The sequence below is a fragment of the Sminthopsis crassicaudata genome, chromosome 4 (assembly GCF_048593235.1).
Source record: "Sminthopsis crassicaudata isolate SCR6 chromosome 4, ASM4859323v1, whole genome shotgun sequence".
Classification (NCBI taxonomy): Eukaryota; Metazoa; Chordata; class Mammalia; order Dasyuromorphia; family Dasyuridae; genus Sminthopsis; species Sminthopsis crassicaudata.
The window spans coordinates 373,294,913-373,319,136 of record NC_133620.1 but is presented as its reverse complement, the minus strand read 5'-3'; the positions used below and the strand labels follow the sequence as shown (position 1 = coordinate 373,319,136).

General features: G+C 41.7%; 1 protein-coding gene across 7 annotated transcripts; it reads left to right on the top strand.

The window, feature by feature from the left end:
• Window positions 1-21,421, top strand: PMVK (phosphomevalonate kinase). Of its 7 annotated transcripts, none has more exons than XM_074262179.1 (5): window positions 1-457; window positions 1,327-1,647; window positions 8,939-9,091; window positions 14,656-14,785; window positions 20,663-21,421. In XM_074262179.1, exons 3-5 carry the CDS (start codon window positions 9,005-9,007, stop codon window positions 20,833-20,835), a joined length of 390 nt encoding a protein of 129 aa, XP_074118280.1. In that variant the 5' UTR covers window positions 1-457; window positions 1,327-1,647; window positions 8,939-9,004; the 3' UTR covers window positions 20,836-21,421. The 7 variants fall into 7 exon arrangements, with proteins under 7 accessions (XP_074118280.1, XP_074118274.1, XP_074118275.1 ...); XM_074262173.1 differs by lacking the exons at window positions 1-457; window positions 1,327-1,647 and adding exons at window positions 1,974-2,207; window positions 6,885-6,948 and having other exon boundaries at window positions 14,653-14,785; XM_074262174.1 differs by lacking the exons at window positions 1-457; window positions 1,327-1,647 and adding exons at window positions 1,979-2,207; window positions 6,885-6,948.
• Window positions 21,422-24,224: the final 2,803 nt, after the last annotated feature.

The following is a 24,224-nucleotide window of genomic DNA, read 5'->3' as shown; positions in this document are numbered from 1 at the left end:
ATTGCACCATCCTCTTAAGAGGGATCTGACATGACTCCCAAAGGAAGAAGTAGGAGTGACATTTGGAGTAAAAATGAAGAGGATCTATACAACTATCCTATCTGTTCCCCATTTTCTTCCTATGAATAGGAAGACAGTAGGAAAAAATTTTGCATAGAATGTACACTCTTTGAGGCTTGGGGATTTTTTTTTTTTTATTAGTACTTAATACTTGTTGATTTTTTTTTTTTCTGATCATATTCATTCCCTTAGCACAGGTTTTCCCTGGGTTTCTAATGGGAGGCACAAAGTTCAGAAATGGCCAGAATCTGCTGAAGGAGGAGTCCTTGGAAAGGCAGGAGGATGGGTAGTGGTGTTTTGGGAAGAAAAGGCAGACAGCAGCCACAGACCAGTATCAGGACAGTTCTCTAGGATGGAACTGGGACATGGGAGAGGATACATGTGGATATCAGTACAGGTGAGTGAAAAGCTGTATGGGGAGAGGGGGGAGAGGGCATGTTCTATGCCCTTAACAAACCCTTCCAGTGCCTTCTTTCAAATATAGCAGGGGAGCCAGAAAGATAGAGGTTGGGGCAGGGGGATGGGAAACTGGTTAAACCTAGTCCTTTGATTGTCATCATCTTCTAAACCACAGGCTGCTGGAGAGTTAAAGAGAGTCCTTATACTCCAATTTATTTTAAGATAGGAGACAATGGCCTCGCTAGAACCCAAGAAAAGGGCTCTCAAACTTATTCGGGAAGACTAGTTTCCTGGGAGTTAGATCTTGTCGGACTCCTGGAGATGCTCCGCATGGATGGAAGCTAAAACAGCTCCTGAATAGGGGCATCGGTTTTTTTTTTAAGTTTGGATTGAGCAATTTGAGACACCAGAATAAAGTCTCCTCATGCCTTTACCAGAGGTCCTCAAACTTTTAAAATAGGGGGCCAGTTCACTGTCCCTCAGACTGTGGGAGGGCCTGACTATAGTAAAAACAAAAGCTCACACTTTGTCTCCTCCCTTCAGCCCATTTGCCATAACCCGGCGGGCCCCATAAACGTCCTCAGCGGCCATATCTGGCCCACCAGCCCTAGTTTGAGAACCCCTGGTAGATCTTCCTTTTATTCCATTTCAAATGCTTTGAGAATAATTGCTCCAGTTTAATTGAGATCCCTATGATAATTTTTTTTCCTTCTTCACAGAAAGGTTGACTTGATTTTGATTGATTTTTTATGTCCAGGAAATGGGTCAGGTCTATGAGGTTCAAAAAAGGCTCTTTGGCTAATCCAGTGGCCAGCAGTGTGAGCACGGACAAGTCACTGAACCTCAATTTCCTCCTTTGTCCAACAGACAATAATATTTGCACTGTTTGTCCTTCGTTCTGGAAGAGGACCATGCTATCAGGGAGGTGATGCCCTGACATACCCAAGTGAATTGGGTTTAAGTGAGGGAGGGCTGTGCAAGGTCATCGGCCTCTTTCCCCTCCAGCGTCATCTGGGTCCGTGGCCTGACAGAGATCAAGGTGACTGGAGATGGACCTGGATGCACTGAGTGCAGAAAAGCACTTTTCAAACCAAACCCCAGCTCTTTCCTAAGGACCTATAATTTTGGAAAGTCTGTTTATCATCCAATAGCATTGGAGAGACAAAATCCCTCCCCAAGCCTGAAGTCGTGAGTATTACGCTCCTCCTTCTACCCGCCAGTTCGGTAAATGAAGATCATCTGTGGAATGAACCATTTGTATGATATAGGAGGAATTGAATTTTGTTTCAGTATATTGGGACAAAACATCAATAATTACAAAGTTTCTAAAAAACAATTATAAACATATAAATTTTAATTCAATATTTTAAATGTATATAGAACGCTAAAGAGGAGTAATTAAAAAGTTAATCCGGGAAGTTTTTACATACTTCTCCTTCGGACGAAATGAGAATGTTCATGCTCTCTCTCTTCCGACAAGGGAGGCGGAGTCAGAGAAGTGGAGTGTTCCAGGGCGGGCTTGGGTTGGCTCAAGGGAGAAAGGATGGGGGAATTTTTTGAAGAGGCTTTCCGCTAGGATGATATCTTTTGCTTACTCGTGAACTCATTCTCGTCCTTCTGTTTGATAACTATATGGATTTGGGAGCCTTGGGTCCTAGGTTTCGGACAAGAAGGGGCGGAAATCGCGCCTTTATTCTTTCTCCCCCCCCCGCTTGGTTGAGTCTCTCCCCACGTGTCCCTAACGTGAGGTAGGCCGGTCTGGACAGTTTACCTGGTCCAGGTTGAGGATTGGGGGCGTCAGATGGCGCCGAGGGCTGGGTCTCCGCGGCTGGTGCTCCTGTTTAGCGGCAAGAGGAAGTCCGGAAAGGACTTCGTGACGGATGAATTGCGGAGCAGGTAGTCAGCAGGAGAGGGTGGAGGAGAGGTCAGATTTAGGACTGGTGTAGGGTCCATCTGGGGAGGAGCCCGGTGTTCCACGTCTCCTGCTGGGTGGGTGGAGAGGGCCGAGGGGTCTTGGCTTAAGTGATGCATTGTTTGGCTCGGACCTTCTCCCCCGGAATTTAAGTACTCCGAGAGAAGGTATATTACTGCCACCATCAGTTCCTAATGCCCATCGCCCCTCTACTTGCGTACCCGAGAAACCTCCCCCAAAGTAGACAGTGAAGTGAAACAAATACTACTGCCATAGTATCTGACAGTACATGTGGCGTTCTGCACATGTCGTCCACCACCTTTCGGCAGATCGGAAGGTAGGGTACATTATTGGCACCCGGAACTAGTCTTTGGAATCTTTGTTAATCTATGCTTATGAAATTGAATGAAACCAAAGGAATGGTGCTACCTAACCGAACAAGGGGGTTAGGCTCTTTAGGATCGTAGAATTTAGAGCCGGGAGGGAGGGATGGATCAGTGCCTCATCTGTCTTCCTTATTGTAACCAGTGAAGGAACTCGGGGGTGACTTGGCTAGTATCACACAGGAGTTGAGGGGCAGAGCTGGTGCTCCACACCAGCTGTGTCGGGCAACACCGATCTGTCCACAGGGATCCCTGTGAATCGCGTATTGGCTTAGGTTTAAAATGCCATATTATCCATGTTGTATTTTTATTTATTTTGTGGCCTATTTAATTTGGTTGGGGCAGCCATCAAGTTTGGCATCTCATCATCTACAGAATATTAATGTATTTCCCCACTTCCTTTTGCTTGATGCTGCTGAGTGGTGCAAGTGAATAGAGTGCTATATCTAGAAGATCTGTGTTCAAATCCTGCCCACACTTATTGGCTCTATGATGATCCCGGGCAAGTCATTCCATTTCTACCTCAGTTTCCTCATCTGTAAAAACTTAAGTTGTTGTGAGCATCAAATTCCTTAACATAGGTAATTACCTTGCAAAATTAGAAATGGAAAATGAATACTTTATAATTTTAAACATTTTGATTCGCTTTTAAGAAGGGCTTGCCTGTTGGGGGTGGGGAATAGGAACCTGTGGAGTAGGTGGGGACAACAGAGAAGGGAGAGACAGGTGATTTTTTTGATTGGCAGGATTGATGGAAATGCCTTAGGCTGGTTGCTTAATCTTGAAAGAAGATGGGTTTTGGGGAGAGTCATGGGTAGGGCTCTACAGTTCAATGTTCTGTCCTTTCCATATTCCAGAGTACTCTCAACTTCTCCAGCCAGAGCAATCTCAGCCAAAAAATGACGGAGCTTCACAAGGGTTCTCCTTGTTGGAGAGAGACCTAGTAGTCTTGTGTCTATAGAACTATAATAATAAATGCTCCATAATTTGAAACGATATATATATATATATATATATATATATATATATATATATATATATATATATATATATATATATATATATATATATATCTCACATCTCTATATGTGCATACTTATGTATAAATATTTAGATATACATATTTGCATACATTTAAAATACAATTATATAAATATAACTATAATCTCCATCAGTGTAGAGAATGAACTGAATCTGTGACTATCATCTTCCTGTGGAAACTTCTGGGCTAAAATAGAAACTTCTTTCACTCAGACATTTATAACTCCTTATAACTTAAAATCTTATTAGTGAATTGCCTGGGGCACTGAGACATTGAGGGATTTACCCTTGGTCACATAGGGAGTATGTTTCACTGATGGGACTTGGACTAGATCTGCCTGACTCCTTTAAAATTCTGAATTATTTCTAATAGCTTTTTAGCAGAGTCTTTGGGGTTCTCTAAGTATACCATCATGTCATCTGCAAAGAGTGATAGTTTGATTTCCTCATTTCCTACTCTAATTCCTTAAATCTCTTTCTCGGCTCTTATTGCCAAGGTTAGAGTTTCTAGTACTATATTGAATAGTAATGGTGATAGTGGGCAACCTTGTTTCACTCCTGATCTTACAGGGAAAGGTTCTAGTTTATCACCATTACATATGATGTTTACTGAAGGTTTTAAATATATGCTCCTTATTATTTTAAGGAATAGTCCATTTATTCCTATACTCTCAAGCGTTTTTAGTAGGAATGGATGTTGGATTTTATCAAATGCCTTTTCTGCATCTATTGAGATGATCATATGGTTTTTATTAATTTGATTATTAATATGGTCAATTATACTAATAGTTTTCCTAATATTAAACCAGCCCTGCATTCCTGGTATAAATCCCACTTGGTCATAGTGTATTATCCTGGGGATGATTTTCTGAAGTCTATTTGCTAATATCTTATTTAAGATTTTAGCATCAATATTCATTAAGGAAATTGGTCTATAGTTTTCTTTCTCAGTTTTCGATCTACCTGGTTTAGGTATCAGTACCATGTCTGTGTCAAAGAAGGAATTTGGTAGGACTCCTTCAATCCCTATTTTTTCAAATAGTTTACATAGCATTGGAATTAGTTGTTCTTTAAATGTTTGGTAGAATTCACTGCCTGACTCCTTTAGAAGTCCTTTAGATCCACAGTGCTATGGGCTTTCATTCTTCATGTCTTCCTTATTTTAATTAATTAGTTTGCTTTGCTGAGGCAATTGAGGTTAAGTGACTTGCCCAGGGTCACACAGCTAGGACGAGTTAAGTGTCTGAGGTCACTTTTGAACTCAGGTCTTCTGACTTTAGGACTAATCCTCTATCCACAGCGTCACCTAGCTGCCCCTCTTAGTTATTTTTAAAAATGTTTTTTGACTCCTGGTGATGTTGAAGGATGCCATGGATCACTCATTCTTCATGTCTTAGATATTAAAAAAATATATATATATTTCTTGATTCCTGTTGAAGATCTTGAAGCAGGTGTTCATACTTTGTGTAGAAGTGGACTAGAGCAGTTAAGTGGGATAGTGGGGTTTACCTGGGCCAGGTTGGAAACTGGGGGCAGTTCATGGCTCCAAGTCTGATGCTCCCGTTTAGTAGCCCGGGAAGGACTTCTGACTAAAGTGTAGAGCAGGTAGTCAGCAGGGGAGGGTAGAAGAGGTGTCAGATTTAGGGTTAGTGGTTGGAGGTATTAGGGCCCAGCAATCAGAAGGACCTGGGTTCAAAGCTGGCCTCAGACACATTCTAACTGTGTGACCCTGGGCAAGTCATTTACCCGGTTTGCCTTAGTTTCCTCATCTGTCAAATGAGCTGGTGAAGGAAATGACCAAACTATTTCACTATCTTTGCCAAGAAAACCCCAAAGGGGTCATGAAGAGTTGGATGGATACACTGAAACAGTTCAATAGAAATTGGACTAAGTGGATTCTGCCATCTCTTCCAACTCTTTTAAGTTTTTATAAATATAACTGGAGTCACATAAACAATTTCTCAGTATAAGGAATCCCAAGTAGAAAAAGTTTAATTCCTATTTTAGAGGATGAAATGAAAGGGGAAGTAGGTTTCTCAATAAATCAGTATTTATTAAGTGCCTTCTGTGTGCCAGGCACTGTGCTAAATGCTGAAGAGTCAAAGAAAGGCAAAGGATAGTGCCCTGGAGAAGCTCACAGTTTAATGAGGGAGAAGACAAATTATGGGATAAACTGGAATTAGTTAACAGAGAATTAAGGAGATTTGGGACAGGAGTACAATAGACGGTAGGATTTTAGTTGGCATTTTGAAGGAACTCAGGGGGCTGAGATGAGGAAGGAGCACTTTCTAAGTAGGAGGACCACCAAAGAAGCCACCCAGAGCAGAGAGAGAGAGATTGTTCCTGGAGCAGCCAGGAGGCCTATGTCACTGAATCATAGAGTACTTGGAAGAGGCGGCCAATGATGCCAGAAGACTAGAAAGGTGGGAGTGAGGGAGGAATAAGTTAAGAAGAGTTTGAACACCAAAAAGAGGATTGTAGATTTGATCTTGGAGGTGGGACTAGGGAGCCACTGAAGTTTATTGAGTAAGAGGATGTAACATGATCTGACCTCACTTTAGGAAAATTACTTTGTTGATTGTTTGGAGGATAGGATGGGGAAAGAGTTGAGGCAGGCAGGCCCACCAGCAGGCGGGCTATTGTGGTAATCCAGACATGAGGCAGTGGGGTCCTGCCCCCAGGATGGTGGTATCGACTTAAATCAGAGTCTGGTTTCCTCCTTTCCTGTCTAGTGCATTAGGTTCAGAAAGGTTGTGTTTTTGAAGCAGGAAACCCATGCATTCATGGCTTCCCACAGTGACTTGTCACCATTTCGAACGACTCTCTCGAACAGGACAATTTTATTTTTCTCCAGCCCGATTCCATCATGCTGACGAGGTGGCTGGGGGAGTCATGGGCTCTCCAGCTTGTGGGAAGTCTATTGAGTGGCTCTTGCCAGAGTAACTAGGCTGCCAGAGGGGAGTGGTAGGTGCTGGGCTGTCCTCATTGTACAAGTGTTGGCTTGAAGGTGGAGCAGAACACTGGGTGGGGAGATGCAGGTCTCTGAGCTAACTGAGTTCTGGCCTGGGGGGTATCTTCCCATCCCACAGGCTGGGGGTGGATGTGTGTGCTGTGCTTCGGCTCTCTGGACCCCTCAAGGAGCAATATGCCCAGGTATGTCATGAAGCAGCTGGATCTGTGCCCCCTTGGTAATTAATGCTTATTTACAGGTAAGCTCAAACTTGTCTTACGTCTCAGACTGGCTTCTGCCTGCCCTAGCCCACTTGTGGGTGCTACTTTTGGTAAAACAGGCTTTTAAGTCAACTCAGCAAGCATTTAGTAAGCACTTTCTGTGTGCCAGGCACTATGCTAAGAACTGGGAATACTGATACCAGCAGAAAGAAGGTCCCTGTTCTTGAAGAACTTCCATTCTAATGGTGAGAAGACAATGTTTATAAGGTAGCTGGAAAGGGGCACAGGACGGAGAAAGCCTGGAAAATTCAAAGTGCAGAGAGAGGAATGAAACCTCACACTCCTACTCACAAAACTCCAGTGGCTTCCCTTCCCCACTCCCCAAATGGATGTAAACTTCTTGGGAGCAGAGACTATTTCACTGTTGTCTTTGTATCTTGCATAGTACCTGACATATAATAGGCACCTAATAAATACTCTGTGAACTGAACTCTCTCTCTGCTCTGCTAGATTATTCAGAGTTCCCTAAATGTACCTGTTATTTTCCTGCTCCCATAACTTTGCTTGTTCCATTGCCCTCCTCCAGGACTCTTATTTTACAAATGGGCAAACTGAGGCTGGTGTACTGGGCCTGGAGTCAGGAACACCTGAATTCAAATCCAGCCTCTGAAGGAAATGTCAAATCATCCCAGAATCTTTGCCAGGAATATCCTAAATGAGGTCACAAAGGGTCAGACATGACTGAAATGACTGGATGACACAAGGGGTAGGGAGGCTGCTGGTTAGCTATCCTAATATCCCCACCCCAAAAGGACATCCCTTTTTGTTAGAATGGCAGTCTGCTAGAATAAGGCTTCTTAAAGTTTTCCCACTCAGAACCCCTTTTTGCCTAAGTTACTTTTGCATCACACCAGGTATATAAAAAAGGCATACAAATGAAACATTTATCGATGAAAAATCATCATCTCACGATCCCCAAGTTCAGTTAGGTGACCCCATATGAGGTTACAAACCATAGTCTAAGAACTTGGATTCTAGAGCAACAAAATATGTGTGGGTTTCTGGAGCAGTTCTTCCCTCTTCTCCAGGCTGAGCCTGCTGGAGGAGCTGGAAGGGGCCCTAGGGGAGATCTGCTCAGACCCCTCTCAGGTTACAGAGTCTGCAGCTCTGCCTTGGTGCCCTTCCCCCCTCGCCATTCCCCAGTGACTTAGGGCTCAAATCCAGGCCCTCACCTCCTCACATGACACGGTTTCCAGACTTTCACATCCCTTTCATAGATGCCCCAGATCATCAGTTTCCCTTTTAAAATGTACCTAGACTCCAGATGTGGTCTGTCTGGTACATGCCTAGGACCAGTAATACCAAGGAAGGGGCATTGCCAGAGTCTGGATGCAAGTCTCGGGGGTTCCTTTCTGTGAGTCCCTGGGTGGATATACTGTGGTAGGACGGGCCTGGCTTTGGACTCTGATGACGATAGTGGGGGCCACTTAACCTCCCTGGCTCAGATTCCTCATCTTTAAAATGGAAGAGTTGGACCAGAGGAGAGAGGGGCCTTCCAGCTCCTGAGTCGTTCTGATCCTGAAGCGTCCGGCCTGAAGTGTCTGGACAGCAGGTTACTTTGGAAGGCTTGCCTTCTCCGGGTGTCCCAAGCTAAAATGTAGGAATCCTTAGAGGATCCAGTGCTTAAAGGAGCTGGATGGGAGGGCCCCAGGCACAATCTTTTCCCATTCTCATGCTTTACTGAGGTCTGGCCCTGTCTTCCTGGAAAGAAACCTGTTTCCCAAATAATTGGGGAAGACTGATCACAGGATGTGTGTGTTTAATTCAGACACTGTTTCCCCAGACAAATGGAAATGGAGGGGAGTGTCCTGAGGCGGAGGGGGAAGGGAATGATCACCTCTCATTGCAGCTGATCCAGGAGGTGGAGTGACCTCTTGGGGTGAATGACATGTTTTTGACTTGTTTTGAGCAGGAGCATGGACTGGACTTCCAGCGACTCCTTGATGCCAGCAGTTACAAAGAGGCCTTTCGGGAGGACATGATCCGCTGGGGAGAGGAGAAGAGGAAGAGGGACCCGGGCTTCTTCTGCAGGAAGATTGTGGAGGGGGTCCCCCAGCCTGTCTGGGTAAGGACCATTGTGAAAGTGGTTTTTCAGTGGGCCTTGCACACCCAGCTTTGGCCTTTTCCTCCTCCTCCTCCTCCCTCCCCCTGTATCCCCTGTCCCCATCCCAGGAGTCCAGAGTGTGGTTGAAAGTAGCAGGTCCCTCCTGAGGCAGAAACTGCATCTCCTCCTTCCTCTGGACCCTCCCCCTTCCTGCTTATGTGTGTTCTGTAGAGCCAGAGCCCAGGAGGGCCACACACAGTCAACTCTCTGATGGGATTTACTGAACACCTGCTGTTGCCCAGCAACAATAATTAGCATTATATGGGGCTTTAAGGTTTGCAAAATGCTTTACATGTATCATCTCATTTAATCCTCACAACTCCCCTACGAGGGAGGTACAGTTATTATCCCCATTTTACAGATGAGAAAACCAAGACCCAAGGTCACTCACCAAGTAAGCCTCTAAGGCAGGATTCAAACTTAGATAGATGATAATAATTGTTCATTTGTTCAGTTGTGACCAACTCTTTGTGACCCCATGGATAGCATGCCAGACTCTCCTCTGTGTCTTGTCATGTGTCCATGCTCCTGTTTGTTGCTTTCAATGTTACCTATCTCAGCCTATACCTTTCCCTTCTCCTTTTGCCTTCAATCTTTCCCTACATCTGGACCTTTCCCTAAGAGCCCATTTTTCTCATGTGATTTAAACTTCAGCTTCTGTGTTTGTTCTCCCTATGAGTAGTCTAAATTATAGCCTGCATTTACATAAGCCTGTTAAGGTGTCTGAAACCTTTTACTTACATTATTTGACTTGATCCTTACTATTGCTCTGTGAAGTAGATGCTATTGTTAGCACCATTTTTACAGACTAGGAAACAGAGACTGCTGGAGATTAAATGGGTTTTTTAAAAATTAGATTCCGTTAATTCTCTCCATGTAATCCTCTGTTTTAGACACAGTACACAGGAGTGGGCTCCCTTTGGGGTCAGACACCTTAACCACAACTAGGATGAACAGAACCATGTGATAGTGGGCACAGGCCTACTTAGGTTATTTATGAAACCCATTTCAGGGTCCCAGTTGACCATAAGCACCTCCAGGGTCACAGAGCTAGTTACTGTCTAAGGCCGGACTTGAACCCAAGTCTTGTGCTTTGTCCCCATTGATGTACGCTTCTCTTTCAGTTAAGGGACATCAGGGAAGAGAATGTGAGCTGGGGACAGTTTGGAACAGATTATAGGATCATGGATCAACAGCTTCAGGGCACTCAGAGGTGGTCTCATCTAGCCTTCTCTTTCAATATGTAAAAATATTGAGGCTCAGGGAAGTTAAACAGCTTTCAGCATCGCCCATCTGCTAAGTGGTGGAGGTGAGATTTGAACCTATGCCCTCTGACTCCAGAATCAGTGCTTTTTTCCTACTTTACCACATTTACACTTGAAGGTCCCAGGCTGTGCTTAATTTATGGGTCTCTGCCTTTTGAGGGGGAAAAATGGTTCTATGTTATAATAGTTCTTTGGTCTGTAAATTCAGCTCTTGTGTGTGTGAATGATTTCATTGGGATAGGGAGCACTCAATGAAGAAACTCCTTCTTCCAGTGCAGTTAGGCTGGCAGATTGACACATGTCCTGTTATCTTGGACAACTGATTGAGGCCTGGAAAAGTTGCCATGAATTGTCCAGGCTCATATAGCCAGTCTGTGTCAGGTGCAGGTCTTGAATTCAAATCTTTCCTGACTTGGAGGCTATATACACCATGATGCTTGTTGTACCCTATCCTGTAAAAACTGAATTTTCTAGACATGCTGACTAATAGTACATTAAGGAAGTTTAACTGTCAACTGGACCAGAAGTGGCCTCTAACCTGTAGATGGCCAGAGCCAAACAAACAGAGCAGGTCAGTGACAGTAGAGTGAGGACCCAAACACAAAATGATGTTTGCAAACAAAAGCCCTTCCTCTCCCAAGAAGAAGAGCTTACCATGCTGCACTAAAGGCAGGTCTTATATATCACAAATGGGCCGGATTACGACATTCATTTTTAGGTCTTGAGTTACTGTTCCCACGGGTCCTGTGGGAACAGTATTGTTTTAGGCCTGGAGGGTCGTGCCCACTCTGCAGGGCACAGAACCAGAATTGTGTGATGGGAGCAGAAGTGCTGTATCTGTCAGTGACAAGGAACAGGGATTGTGAGCACATGATGGATGACCCCGGGAAATAGGGAGAGCTAAATCCCTCAGTGAACACCTGTTGCTGGTCTAAGCAATACACTTTGCCAGAGAGTAATATCATCCTGGGTGCAAAGGATTATTGTTAGGCTAAGTTCGGGATGCAACCTGCTTCCTGGGGCTTAGCTCTGGGAAACGGGGTATCTCCAAAGCAGGTTTTTTTTTTTTATAATAGCTTTTTATTTTCTTCTTTTTGAAAAATAATAGCTTTTTATTTTCAAAATATATGAAAAGATAGTTTCCAACATTCTCCCTTGCAAAACCTTGTATTCCAGTTTTTTCTCCTTCCCTTCCCCCCACCATCTCCCCTAGACAGCAAGCAATGTTAAACATATGCATTTCTTCCATATACATTTCCATATTTATCATGCTGCACAAGAAAAATCAGATCAAAAAGGAAAAAAAATGAGAAAGAAAACAAAAAGCAAACAAATCATAACAACAAAAAGGTGAAAATATTAAGCTTTGATCCACATTCAGTCCCCATATCTTTGGATGCAGATGGCTCTTTCCATCACAAAACCATTGAAACTGAACTGAGTCACTTCATTGTTGAAGAGAGCCACGACCATCAGAGTTGATCAGCATATAATCTTGTTGTTGCCATGTACAATGTTCTTTTGATTCTACTCACTTCACTCAGCATCACTTCATATAAATCTCTCCAGGCATCTCGGAAATCATCCTGCTGATCATAATATTCCATAACCATAATTTATTCAGCCATTCTCCAACTGATGGGCATTTGCTCAGTTTCCAGTTCTTTGCTACTACAAAGAGGGCTGCCACAAACATTTTTTCACATGTGGCTCCTTTCCCCTTTTTTATGATCTCTTTTGGATACAGACCCACTAGAAACACTGTTGGATCAAAGGGTATGCCCAGTTTGATAGCCCTTTGGGCATAGTTCCAAATTGCACTCCAGAATGGTTGGATCAGTTCTCAACTCCATCAACAATGTATTAGTATCTCCAAGATATTTTGACAACTGAGAAAGGGAAAAGAGTTATAGGATCATAACATCCAGGAGATGATCCATTCAAGTGAAAGTTTAAGAATGGGAAACATGGCCATATTTGTAGGCAGCAGGGAAAGAACCAGTAGAGAGGGAAAGAAGTTGAAAATAGAGTGAGGTTGAGAATGGGTTAATAATTGTTGATAATGTGTTGGAAAATAGTGACAGAATGGTATTAAGGGTGTGTGATTTGGGGTTTATCTTGACAAGGAAGAAATCACCTCTTCATTTGAGCAGAGTAATTTAGGCACAAATTTGATATGCTGAAAGGGGAGTAGAGTTTTAGAAGACTCATATTTACAAGGTTCTTTAAAAAGAGACAAAGAAATTTCCTCAATTTTTCAAGGATATTTAATTTTGACCAAAAATTCCTCTATCATGGACAAGTCAATCAATCAGAAACCTTTTATTAAATAACTGTCTGGTGCAGATTCATTGTGATAGGTACGGGGAAATACACCAATTAGGTAAGATGTTCCCTGTCCTTATAGGACTTCCAGTTTAATGTGGAATATGCCCTATACTTCCTTGCTCTCTGTCCAGATCATATCTGGAGTATTGTGCTCAGTTCTGGGCATTTTTCAGGAATGACACTGGAAAATTTCCCAAGGTGAAGGAGTGAGGGGTGAGGGGGAGGAACTAAAGACTTCGACTTGGGAAGATCAGCTGAATTAGGGACTCTTCTCCTGGACAGGAAAGAAAGGATACTCTCATGTGGAAGAAAACAAGCTTGTTACGTGTGGCTCCTGGAGACCTTCACTTCTTGCCTTCTCTCTTACCTTCAAACCCCTTTCAGTGTTTCATTCAACAAAAGTGCCCTCTCTGAAGTTACCAGTAATCTCTTAATTGCTCAGACTAATGACTTTTCTTAATCATCATTCTTGTTAAACTCTCTGTGGCATCAGGGTGTACATTTGTGAAATGATGGGTTGGGGTTTCTTCCAGCTCCTAAAACTTGGATCCTAGGAGCTAGAATCCCGAGGCCTTGCTGTCATGAGAATGGTCTATGCTGGAGGTTCTAAATCGGCCTTTTATATTAATTATTGCTGAATGGATAAATATCAAGACCTTAGGAGAAAACCAGAATCGATTTTTTTTGTTGAAGAAACAAGTCTGAGAGCACTAAGAATCTTTTGTTGTCTAGAAACTTGCTGTCGCCCCCGAGTGGTTAATTAATGCTCCTAACCATCATCTCTGGGACTGCAGTTCACTCCTGCTGGCTACTAGTGTTGATTAATGAAGTGTGTTAGTATGGGAGACTAGGGTGGAAGAGCTTGTCAACAAAGCTTTTAGCCTTGTAGGGGAGAGGGAACTTGGCATTATCTAGTGGCTAATGACTTGATGCATTTAAATTCTCATCAATTTTAATCTTTTATTCTTGGTATAGTAGAAAGGGCGCCAGCTTTGAACAAAGACCTTGGGCTTGAATCTGGGTCTGGATACCTTTGTTGATCTTGGACAGTTGGATCGGCCACAGCTTTCCCCATCTGTAAAATAAAACAATTGGAATTAGATGATTTCTGAGGTTTCTTATACTTTGATGTCCTGTGACTCTAAAAGAAGAGATGGTTTCTGGCTAGGGGCATTCATTCTCTGGAAGCCTTCCTTACTCCTGATCCACAGAAACCTCCTAATGCTTTTTCTATGATGTCATGCAGAGTTACCTGGAAGGCTCAGCTTGCAAGTGATACTGATCTCCTGACTGTTTCATGAACAAGATAGTCCTAGCTCCAGGCATTTTTTCCTGGTTCTTCCCAGTGCCTGGAATCCTTTCTTTCCACTGACTTCCCTGGCTCCTGTTGCTGTTGCTTCTTCTTCTTCTTCCTTTTTTTTTTTTTTTTGATGAGGCAATTAGGGTTATGTGACGTGCTCACAGTCACACAGCTAGGAGGTGTGGATTTGGGGGCTGAATTTGAACTCAGGTCCTCCTGACTTCAAGGACCAGTGCTCTACCCACTGCACCATCTAACTGCCCTTTGCTTCTTTTAAGGCCCAGTTTCTAGAAGAAGCTTTTTCTAGCCCCTCTTAATTTCCTTGCCTTGTCAGCTCTGCCAATTTCCCCCCATTTATCCCATGCATAGTTTGATTTTTTGCCTCCCCCCATTAGGTTTTAAGGTGACATTTGAACTTGAGTGTCTAAGATTAGAATTTGGTTGGCAAACCTACTACAGACCATGTTGAAGGCTCTGGCTCCCCGACTAGATTGTTTGCCTTGGGGGTGGTGGTGGAGGGAAGGGACTCCGGCTTTCAGTTCTTTTGCCATCCCTTCTTTCCCTCTTCCCCAAACCCAATATGGCACACGTGCCAGGCTTGGGGTTGTCTGATTGTGTGTTCTTTCCAGCAGCTGGTGAGTGATGCTCGGCGAGTGTCAGATATTCAGTGGTTCCAGTCCTCCTTTGGGGATGTGACCCAGCTGGTCCGAGTGGTCGCATCAGAGGAAAGCCGGCGACAGCGAGGCTGGGTGTTCACAGCAGGTGAGCTTTGCCTCCAGTTTTTTTTTTTTTTTTTTACATCCTATTCAGTAGACCTAAAGAGGTACAGAGCATCAGCTCCTTCCCAGGGCAGAGACTTGGCCTTCTAACAGAGTGTGGGTCTTGTGTCCCCCAGCTATAATTTAATGATTTTGCAAAGCCCTTTTCTCCCAACAGCTTGGTGAGGTAGATAATGCAGGTACCCTCATTTAACAGATAAGACCCACAGAGGTGAGACCACTGACCTTTTGTCAATCAAATATTTTTATAGTTCTGGGATTGCATCATTTTGGGAGGTCCCTGTCCATGCCTGCCCATCCTGTGTTCAGAGGGTCTGTCTCTGGAAGCCTTTCTTCTGCATGATCACACAGTTGGCAAATGGGAGAACCAAGGCCTGAACTCAGATTTTCAGGCTCCTGATTCACTGCTTTTTCTGCCATACCATGCAAGGGTGTCTTGAAGGCTGAGTGTAAAGGACATTGGCCTCCTGACTGTTCCTCAAACCAGATGCTCCATCTCTTACCTCCAGACATTCTCTCTGGCTGCTCCCCTGCCCCATGCTTAAAATGTTTTCCTTTCCCTGTCACACTTATTGACCTCCCTTGCTTCCCCCCCCCCAAGTTCTAACTAAAATCCCAGTTTCTACAAGAAGCCTTTCCCATCTGCTCTTGATTCTTGTTCCTTTCCTCTGTTAATTATTTCTTATCTATCCTGTATATAGCTTGCTTTGTGTTTGTTTGTTTGTTTGTGAACTCCTTGAGGGCAGGGACTTTTTTTAATCTCTAGCTCTTAGAATAGTGCCTGGTACATAGTAGGTACTTAAAAAATATTTATTGATTGAATGGAAAGGATTTTGTTGCTTGTTGTGTCTCCTGGAAAAAAGTGACAGTGTTTTTGATGGTAGTAGTTGTTAGAATGGGAATGGTGTTTATTCCCCCCCTACTTCTGTCTCTTCTTGCCCTGCTTTTGGGTAGGATGATGCTTCAGCCAACCTGGGCTTTTGGGAGAGCACCAGCCTAAAAGGCTTGGATTCTGCCTTAGATCCAGGTTACTCTGCACACTCCTTATTTGTGCTTAATCTTTATCTGAGCTGCTGCTGCTTGTGTTTGTCCTCTTAGGAAGTGAAGCTTCTTGGAAGATCTTCTCACTTCTGCTCTTTCCCTTCTTTGGTCCATACTTTGTATCACTGTTAATATCATCTTTTCCTTTTACTGTTTTAATCATGCTACTCCTTTGCGCAGAAGTCTTTCATGGCTTCCTCTTGTTTCCCAGGTGAAGTTCCACCTTTTTTGCCTAGCACTTGAGACCTTCCACCTGTGTCTTTGTAACTTTCTAACCTTGTCTTAATTCCTTTTAAAAACTATAATTCATTACAATTTAGTGAATATTTATTAAAACACCTACTATATATCAATTACTGTACTAACCTGGAAATACATGAAAAGGTAAAAACAAAACAAAACAAAACACCACCAGTCTTTGCCCTGAAGGGCCTTACAATCTAACTTATAATCTAATTGGGGAGATGCACAAACAAATCTATTCAAAACAAACTAGATCTGGGGTATATAAGAAATTTTAAAAAGTAGAATTAAAAATTAAAAAACCTAGGGAAAGTTCCTCTAGAAGGTAGGATTTTAATTGGGACTTGAAAGAAGCCAAGGAGGTCAATAGTTGGACAGAGTAGGAAGAGTCTAGACATGGTGGAGAGAGAGCGAGAGGAAATGCTCAGAACTGAGGTACACGGTCTCCAGTCAAATTGACATCTCTGCTTATGACCACAGTCTGTGCCCTCCAACCTCCCTCCATTTCTCTGCTTATGGGTTCTTTAGGGCTGGAATGTCCTCCTTCCCCATTTTGCCTGTTAAATTTCTACCTAACCTTTAAAAATAGGAATTCTTTAACCTGGGGTTAAGTGTTCTGCCCAAAGTAGTTGTTTAATAAATGTGTTTTGATTAGTTGACTTATCCATGCCAGAGGGGGTTTTGGTCAAAGTTAAATTTCTTTGATTAACTGAGGAAATTGCTTTGTAGGCTAAAAAGCTCAATATAAATTTAGTTTGTTGTCTTGAAACTGCAATTTACAAAACATTTTATATTTACAGGATAGATTTTAAGGGGCCTATGAACTTGGATGGGAAAAAAAACTAGCTCTTTCATTTCAATGTAATTGGTTTTCTTTGTATTTCTGAGAACTTTATTTTATGCATTTAAAGACATTTTTTTGAAGTAGAAATCCATTTCGCACAAAAAGGCTGGGAACTTCTGCTTTCAGATCTTACTCAGATTTCCTCTCTTCCATGAAGATGTCCTGACGTATCCCTTGTCAGTATTGCACTTTCCTCTTAAATTTCATAAAATATTTTGTATCATGATTGTCTATGTAATGTTACAGATTGCTCAGGCAAAATTCAAGTACCTTTATCCCACATTAGACTGTAAGTGTCATGGGGACAAGGAATGTCTAGTTAACTTTATATCTTCACCAGCATCTAACACAGTGTTGTGTACTAAAGAATTTTTTTATAGATATATTTTGATTGATTGACTTAGCTATAACAAAGGAAGTTTTTGGTTAAAGTTAAATTTCTTTGATTAACCTAGGGAATTGTTTTGTGTTCCTGAATGGGCTAAGTCTAATCTATTTAAATGTGAGTTATTAGAAAATTCTATTTTTTTTAAACTTTTAACTTTTTTTAAAATTTTCTTTAATATGTAGTATCCCCTAATTATATGTAAAAAATTTTAACTTTTTTTTTTAATTTTGAGTTCCAAATTCTTTCCCTCCCTCCCTCATTGAGAAGACAAGCGATTTTACATAAATTATATATGTGCAGTCATGCAAAACATATTTCTGTTTCTTTTTTAAAAATTATTATAGCTTTTTATTGACAAAACATATGCATGGGTAACTTTTCAACATTAACCCTTGCAAACACTTCTGTTCCAAGTTTTCCCCTCCTTTCCTCCACCCCCTCCCTTAGATGGCAGGTAATCCCATACATGTTAAACATGTTAAAGTATATGTTAAATGCAATATATGTGTACATATGTATACAATTATCTTATTGCACAAGAAAAATCGGATTTAGAAAGGTATAAAAATAACCTGGGAAGAAAAACAAAAATGCAAGCAAACAACAATAGAAAGAGTGCAAATGCTAAGCATATTTCTGTATTACTCTTGTTGTAAAAGAAAATCCTCCCTCTCCCCCAAAAACCAACCCAAGAAAAATAAAAAAATTAAAACAGTATTTTTAGATGTGCATTCAGTCTCCATCAATTCTTTGTCTAGGGAAGGGTAGCATTTTTCATTATGAATCCTTTGGAATTGTCTTAGGTCATTGTATTCCTGAGAATATCTAAGTCATTCACAACTGACCTTTATACAGTATTGCTGTTACTGAATATAATGGTCTCCTGGTTCTGCTTATTTCACTTTGCATCAGTTCGTGTAAGTCTTTCCCGGGTTTTCTGAGAGTATCTTGATCCTCGTTTCTTATAGCACAGTAGTATTCCATTGCAATTGAATCAATATTCATCGCACAACTTATTCAGCCCAATTGATGGGCATCCCTTCAGTTTCCACTTCTTTGCACTACTAAAAGAGCTGTTATCGATATTTTTGTATGTATAAATGCTTTTCCTTTTTGTCTCTTTGGGATACAGACAGTGGTGGTGGTATTGGGTCAGAGAATATTCATGGTTTTATAGCTCTATAAGCTTAGTTCCAAATTGCTCTCTAGAATCTAAGATCCCAGTTTATAAAATACTTGAGTTGTCGGTGGATTTTAAAAACTTGCAAATTTGTAATACAAATTACAACAAAAATTACAACAAAAGAGATAAATACAGGCTTTACTCTGCCACTGATACAAAAAATCCTTCCTATATGTAATTATTTGTAAATCTAGTGTTCTCTGATGGTAAATTGTAATTCCTCTTCTCCCCTAAACTTAACACCATTAAGTGATACTGTGTAACCTTTTCATATTTTGTAAAAAGGAGCTTCTAGTTTTCATATGTGTTTTTTAAGATGAGTTTCCATTTGTGCTGAGGTTTGGATACAGGGAAGCAATTTTGATATACTTTTAGTTCTTAACATACCCAGGACCTTAGGTTACCTGAGGATGAAATAAGGTTGAATCCCTGCTAGCTTTAAATCCTATGATTGATAGAAAGGGAGCTCTGGCTATTTCCCTTAGCATTCTAAGGCTACAGAGTTGTCTTGTTTTTTCATCTCATGGATTATCTACAGCATATTTAATCTTAGACTGGCATCCCCTTCACCCAGATCACGTCTGGATCTCTTCCTCTTCCCAGCAACTGCTTTTGGCTCAGGCAAGGCTAATACTTTTTAATATCATCCCAGACCAGAGTCAGGGAAATCTTGAATAGAGAACCTCATACAAAAACTTCATACCAGAAAGTGATATGTTGGATTAGTCAAGAAACAGTTAATAAATATTTATTAAGCACCTACTAAGTCCCAGGCCCTTTGGAGCTGTGGAGTTACAGAGAAAGGCAAAACACAGTCCCTGCTCTCATGGAGCTCACAGTCTTATCAGGGGAATACAAACAAGATATAGAAAGATAAATTGGGGTTGTTTGAGAGATGGCTCTAAGATTAAGGAGAGCAAGAAAGGCTTTCTGTAGAAGGTGGAATTTAACCAGCTGGAACATGAAGGAATCTTCATGGGAGGGTGGGAGAGGTGGGAGAGTATTCCAGGCATGTGGGGGGAAGGCCAGAGAAAATACCTGGAGTTGAGAAATGGAGGAACAGGTGAGACCATTGTCTTTGGATCACAAAGAATGGTGGGTGGGGTCTAAGGTGGATCGGACTGGAAAGGTATATGTAAGTAGGGAGATTATGAAGGGATTTGAATGCGGAGGAATCTTATATTTGATCCTGGAGGGGTGTGTGTGTCTGTGAATATGAGAGAGACTGAGAGTCAGATAGTCAAACAGTAATTTAGGAAGATCATTTTGACTGTGGGGTGCTGAGGACATACTGAAGTGGCAACTAGTGTGCTTTAATTACCCTGGCCACTGTGGCCTGCCATTATCAGTAAGGCATGGAAAGCAGTGACAAGGATTACCTCAAAGATCACTCCTTCCCCGGAAAGGAGTGGGAAACTGACTAATCAGTTTATCTGATATTTTGCCAGCAGTTCTACATGGGGGTGTGGAGGTGCTATGAAGGTTTCGGTGATGGCATACCTCTGGCAGAAAGGGCAAGGCAGGGCAGGACGAAGAGAAAGGACTAGACTAAGATACCAGATTCAATTCAGTTCTTTCTTTGAAAATTATTTTTATTTATTTCATTAGATCCTAATTACATGTAAAAAAAGCTTTTAACAATCATTAAGAAAATCCTAATTTCAAATTCTCTCCCTTTATTCTCCCTCCTCCCTGGGAAGGCAAGCAATTCCTGACTCCAGGTCTAGTGCTCTATCCACTGCGCCTCCTAGCTGCTCCCCTAGTACCAGGTTGTTTTGATGATTATTGGATTCAGTTCTTATAGTTTCAGTCCTGTCCATTGGAGAGGAAGCCAGGAGTGGAATAAAGTTGTCAGTGCTTTACCTATTATTATATGTCTTTTAAGTAGAAATGTCAGCAATTATTTTTATTTTGATCACCTGTTTAGAATTAGTATCAATAATTTAACGATTAAAGTAAATAATTTAATTAAATTATTATTACATGTTTATTAGTCAATTATTATGACCACTTATTAAGGATATTGTAGAGTGTATGCTGATCTAGGTATGGACTTCATTTGATGGCCTCTGACTCCTTTCTAATTCTGGGACAGAATTTTTATGGCTTGACCTTTGGAAAGGTGATGAGTGATCTGACCTCTGTGTTCCTCCTTCTGCAGGAGTGGATGATGCCGAATCAGAATGTGGCCTGGACCACTATGGAGCATTTGATTGGGTCATTGAGAACCATGGTGATGATCACAAGCTGGAGCAGCAGTTGGGGAAGCTGGTGGACTATATCCACAGTAAACTACAGCCTTCAGAGTGTGAGGGTCGGGTTGAAGGGAGCTGACTCTCCTATTCCCCAGACCCTCAGGACAATGAGGGCAGGTGTGTGCCTTGGGGGGAGAAGGAGGAGCCATGCACTGAAGCTCTTCTGAGCTATCCTCCTGGGGGGAGGCCACAGGGCTGAGGTTGAATTCCAGGTTTGGACATGCAACCTGACTTCTGGATCTCTTTCCCTGATGCATACAGTAATTAATTCTAGCCTCTTGGGGCTGGGCTGAGCCTAAAAGGGTAAAAAATCAGGATGAAGTGAATGAAGTCACAAAGCATGTGAAAATATTTTTAGTGCTCTTCAGATGGCTCTTTGGGGTTTACAAGGGGCACTTGTGCCTTTGGTGCCATAAACTTTGGGTCTTATCACCCAGAGCTCCCAAGACCCTATGTTTGTGGCAAGGAGACCCGAGGGCACACTCATTGCTGGACTGGCATCTGATCTCTCAGACGCAACTTGCTTTCTTTCACAGGTTCAAAGTAGGCCTGGGTTTGGGGTGAAGTGATGGGGAGATCTGTGAAGAATCCTAGTATTGCCCTTATTATACATGTATGGTTATCTACTCTGTACTTCCCAAAATAAAGTTGGATTTGTGGATGGATCTGTTTTGGACAAGTATCTGAGAATCTGGATTTGTGTGTCTGACTTGTTATCAGCTTTTATAACCCCAAACCTGAGGACCACTGACCCTTGAAGACAGCAAGATTCTTAAAAAAAAAAATTAAATTGTATTTTATTTTCGAAAGCAAATTCTCTTCCTTACTTCTTCCCTCCAATTGAGGAATAAAAAACAAATCCCCTATTATAAATAGGTATAGTCAAGTAAAACATTCTAGCATTGGCCATGCCCAGAAAAATGTCTCAATTTGTATTCTTGAGTCCTCTGAAGAAGGGAGGACTGTGTTTTGTCTTGATTCCTCTGGAATTGTGATCAGCAAATAGATTCTTGGAGTTCCATCACTGAACTCTACCCGTTAGAAAACACTCAGTTTCCACATCTGTAAAATGAATCTAACAGTAATAGTTACTAGGGTAGTTGTGAGGATCAAATGAAATAAATGTTTGCAAATTTAAAAGCACTAGATAACTGTTAGCTGTTTTATTCTTATTAAAGCTATTATCACTTCTTTTCTGGACTACTGCAGTAGCCTCCTAATTGATTTCCTTCTGTCTCTTTTCTCTAATCCATTCTTTGTTGATCCCCAAATAATTTCCCAATGCACAGCTTTGATCAAATATTTCATACTTAGAAACTTTCAGCTCCTATTTTTTCAGTCTTTTTCTTTTTTTTTAGTGTTTAGCATTTTATTTCCCCCCAATTACATGTAAAACAATTTTTAACATTTGTTTTCAAAATTGTGAGTTTCAAATTCTCTCTCTCATTCCTTCTCCTTTCCCCTTAATTGAGAAGGCAAGCAATTTGATATAGGTTATACATGTGTAGTCATGCAAAACACATTTCCATGTTAGACACCCCCTACTTTTAGTAAACCTTTTTATACTCCCTATTCATTCTGAAAGGATCTAAATTCTAGGGTTTCCCATGCATATAACAGATTATTTTGAGTAGGATAATACAGTTACTTATGAACTATTCTCCATATGTTTTGACAAGCTTCTCATATTCCTTGGAGGGAGGCAGGACTTCCCAACCGGGGTAAGGTTGGGAAGTCCTGAGCTGTAGAATGAAATCTGTACTTTTTGTTTGATGTCTCATTTTAAGAGCTTCCAACTTGCTCTTTCAGCCTTTTTTATTTCCCATCATGTGCTCTTTGTTTTAGCCAAGCCGAACCCTTCTATCCCATGTTTGTACAAATTATACCCATAATGCATGCCCTTATCTCTAGCTCAGGGGCCATTTCTAGGAAGCCTCCCTTGAAAACACCCTCTCCTTCATACTTCCCTTGAAAACTTTATTTGTCCCTGTCACACTTTTTCTTGTATGCTTATTTGTCTGTCATATCCCTCTAGGGCAGCTAGATGGCACAGTATATAGTGTGAAGACTCATCTTCCGAATTAAAATCTGGCCTCAGACTCTTACTAGCTTTGCGACCCTAGGCAAGTCATTTTACCCTGTTTACCTCAGTTTCCTCATATATCAAATAAACTGCAGAAGGAAATAGCAAATCACTCCAGTATCTTTGTCAGTAAAACTCCAAATGGGGTTGTGAAGAGTTGGACATGGTTGGAAAACAACAAATTAGGTTCCAGGCACTGTGTTGAGTCCTTTACTAATATTATCTTGTTTGATACTTACTATACCCCTAAGAAGTTGTTGATGTTATTATCATTTTACAATCGAGGAAACTGAGGTAGACAAGTTATGTGACTTGCTCAATTATACAGCTAGTAAGTGAGGCTGAATTTAAACTGACTCTAGATTTAGCAATCTGTCCACAATACCACCTAGCTGCCTTTGCAGGATATACAGATCTCAAAATTCAGGGGGAAAAGATCCTGGTTTGTTATAGCTGTGGCAGCTGGCTTTGGCTGACTTCCACATGTCCTGCCAGATGATATACAGGTGCAGTGTGCAGCTGGGTGTGGCCACAACGGGTGGGACTGGTTTTCTGGATTATATACAGCCCTTGCTTAAAGGTAAATGGTCAGGGGCTACTTTCCTAGGCTTTCCCTATACTAGGCAAAGCTGTCACCATCAGTAATGTCTGTAGATTCCTGCCAGGATGACCCAGGTTGCTCTTACAATGTGAAATGTTTATTAGATTGGATTGAAAGCCAAGCTCATCTCTTCTAGTCTATAATCCTTGCACTGAAAGGTGTGTGTTCCAGTGAAGACTCAGCCTTAGCTGAACATGGAACCTGGAAGCCTGCTTGGTTTTAGGAAGATTATAAAAGCCAATCATCATAATTTTTCCAGACAACCTTGCTCCTCCCAAAAGCATTTGGCAATGAGGTGATGTAGAGATAGAGTGTTGGATTTGAAGTTAGGAAAACCTGAGTTCAAATCTTGACTCAGACACGAGATGTGCCTGGATAAATTACTTAATCTCATTTATGATGAGAAAAGTAGTAGCACTTATTTCTCATGCTTGTTGTAAGAAAGCAAGTGAGATAATATTGGTGAAGTGCTTTGTGAATCATAAAACACAGCCTAAATATTAACTATTATCATTATGTAGCCTTACTGACCAGTTAAGGTAGCTAGGTGATACAGTAGATACAGTGCCAGCTCTGGAGTAGAAAACCTCATCTTCCTGAGTTCAAACCTGGCCTTAGACTTTTCCTGGCTGTGTGACTGTGGGCAAGCCACTTAGGCCTGTTTGCCTCAGTTTCCTCATCCGTCAAATGAGCTGGAGAAGGAAATGGCAAAAGCGCACCAGCTTTTTTTTCCAAGAAAACACAAAATGGGATTACAAAGAGTTAAGTCATATCTGATTGAACA

Excerpts from the sequence above, each read along its gene's own strand:
- PMVK (XM_074262173.1), top strand. The coding sequence starts at position 2,092 with ATGGATTTGGGAGCCTTGGGTCCTAGGTTTCGGACAAGAAGGGGCGGA. Across the intron at positions 2,208-6,884 it reads CCACGTGTCCCTAACGTGAG|GCTGGGGGTGGATGTGTGTG; the intron begins GTAGGCCGGTCT and ends CCCATCCCACAG. Across the intron at positions 6,949-8,938 it reads TCAAGGAGCAATATGCCCAG|GAGCATGGACTGGACTTCCA; the intron begins GTATGTCATGAA and ends TGTTTTGAGCAG.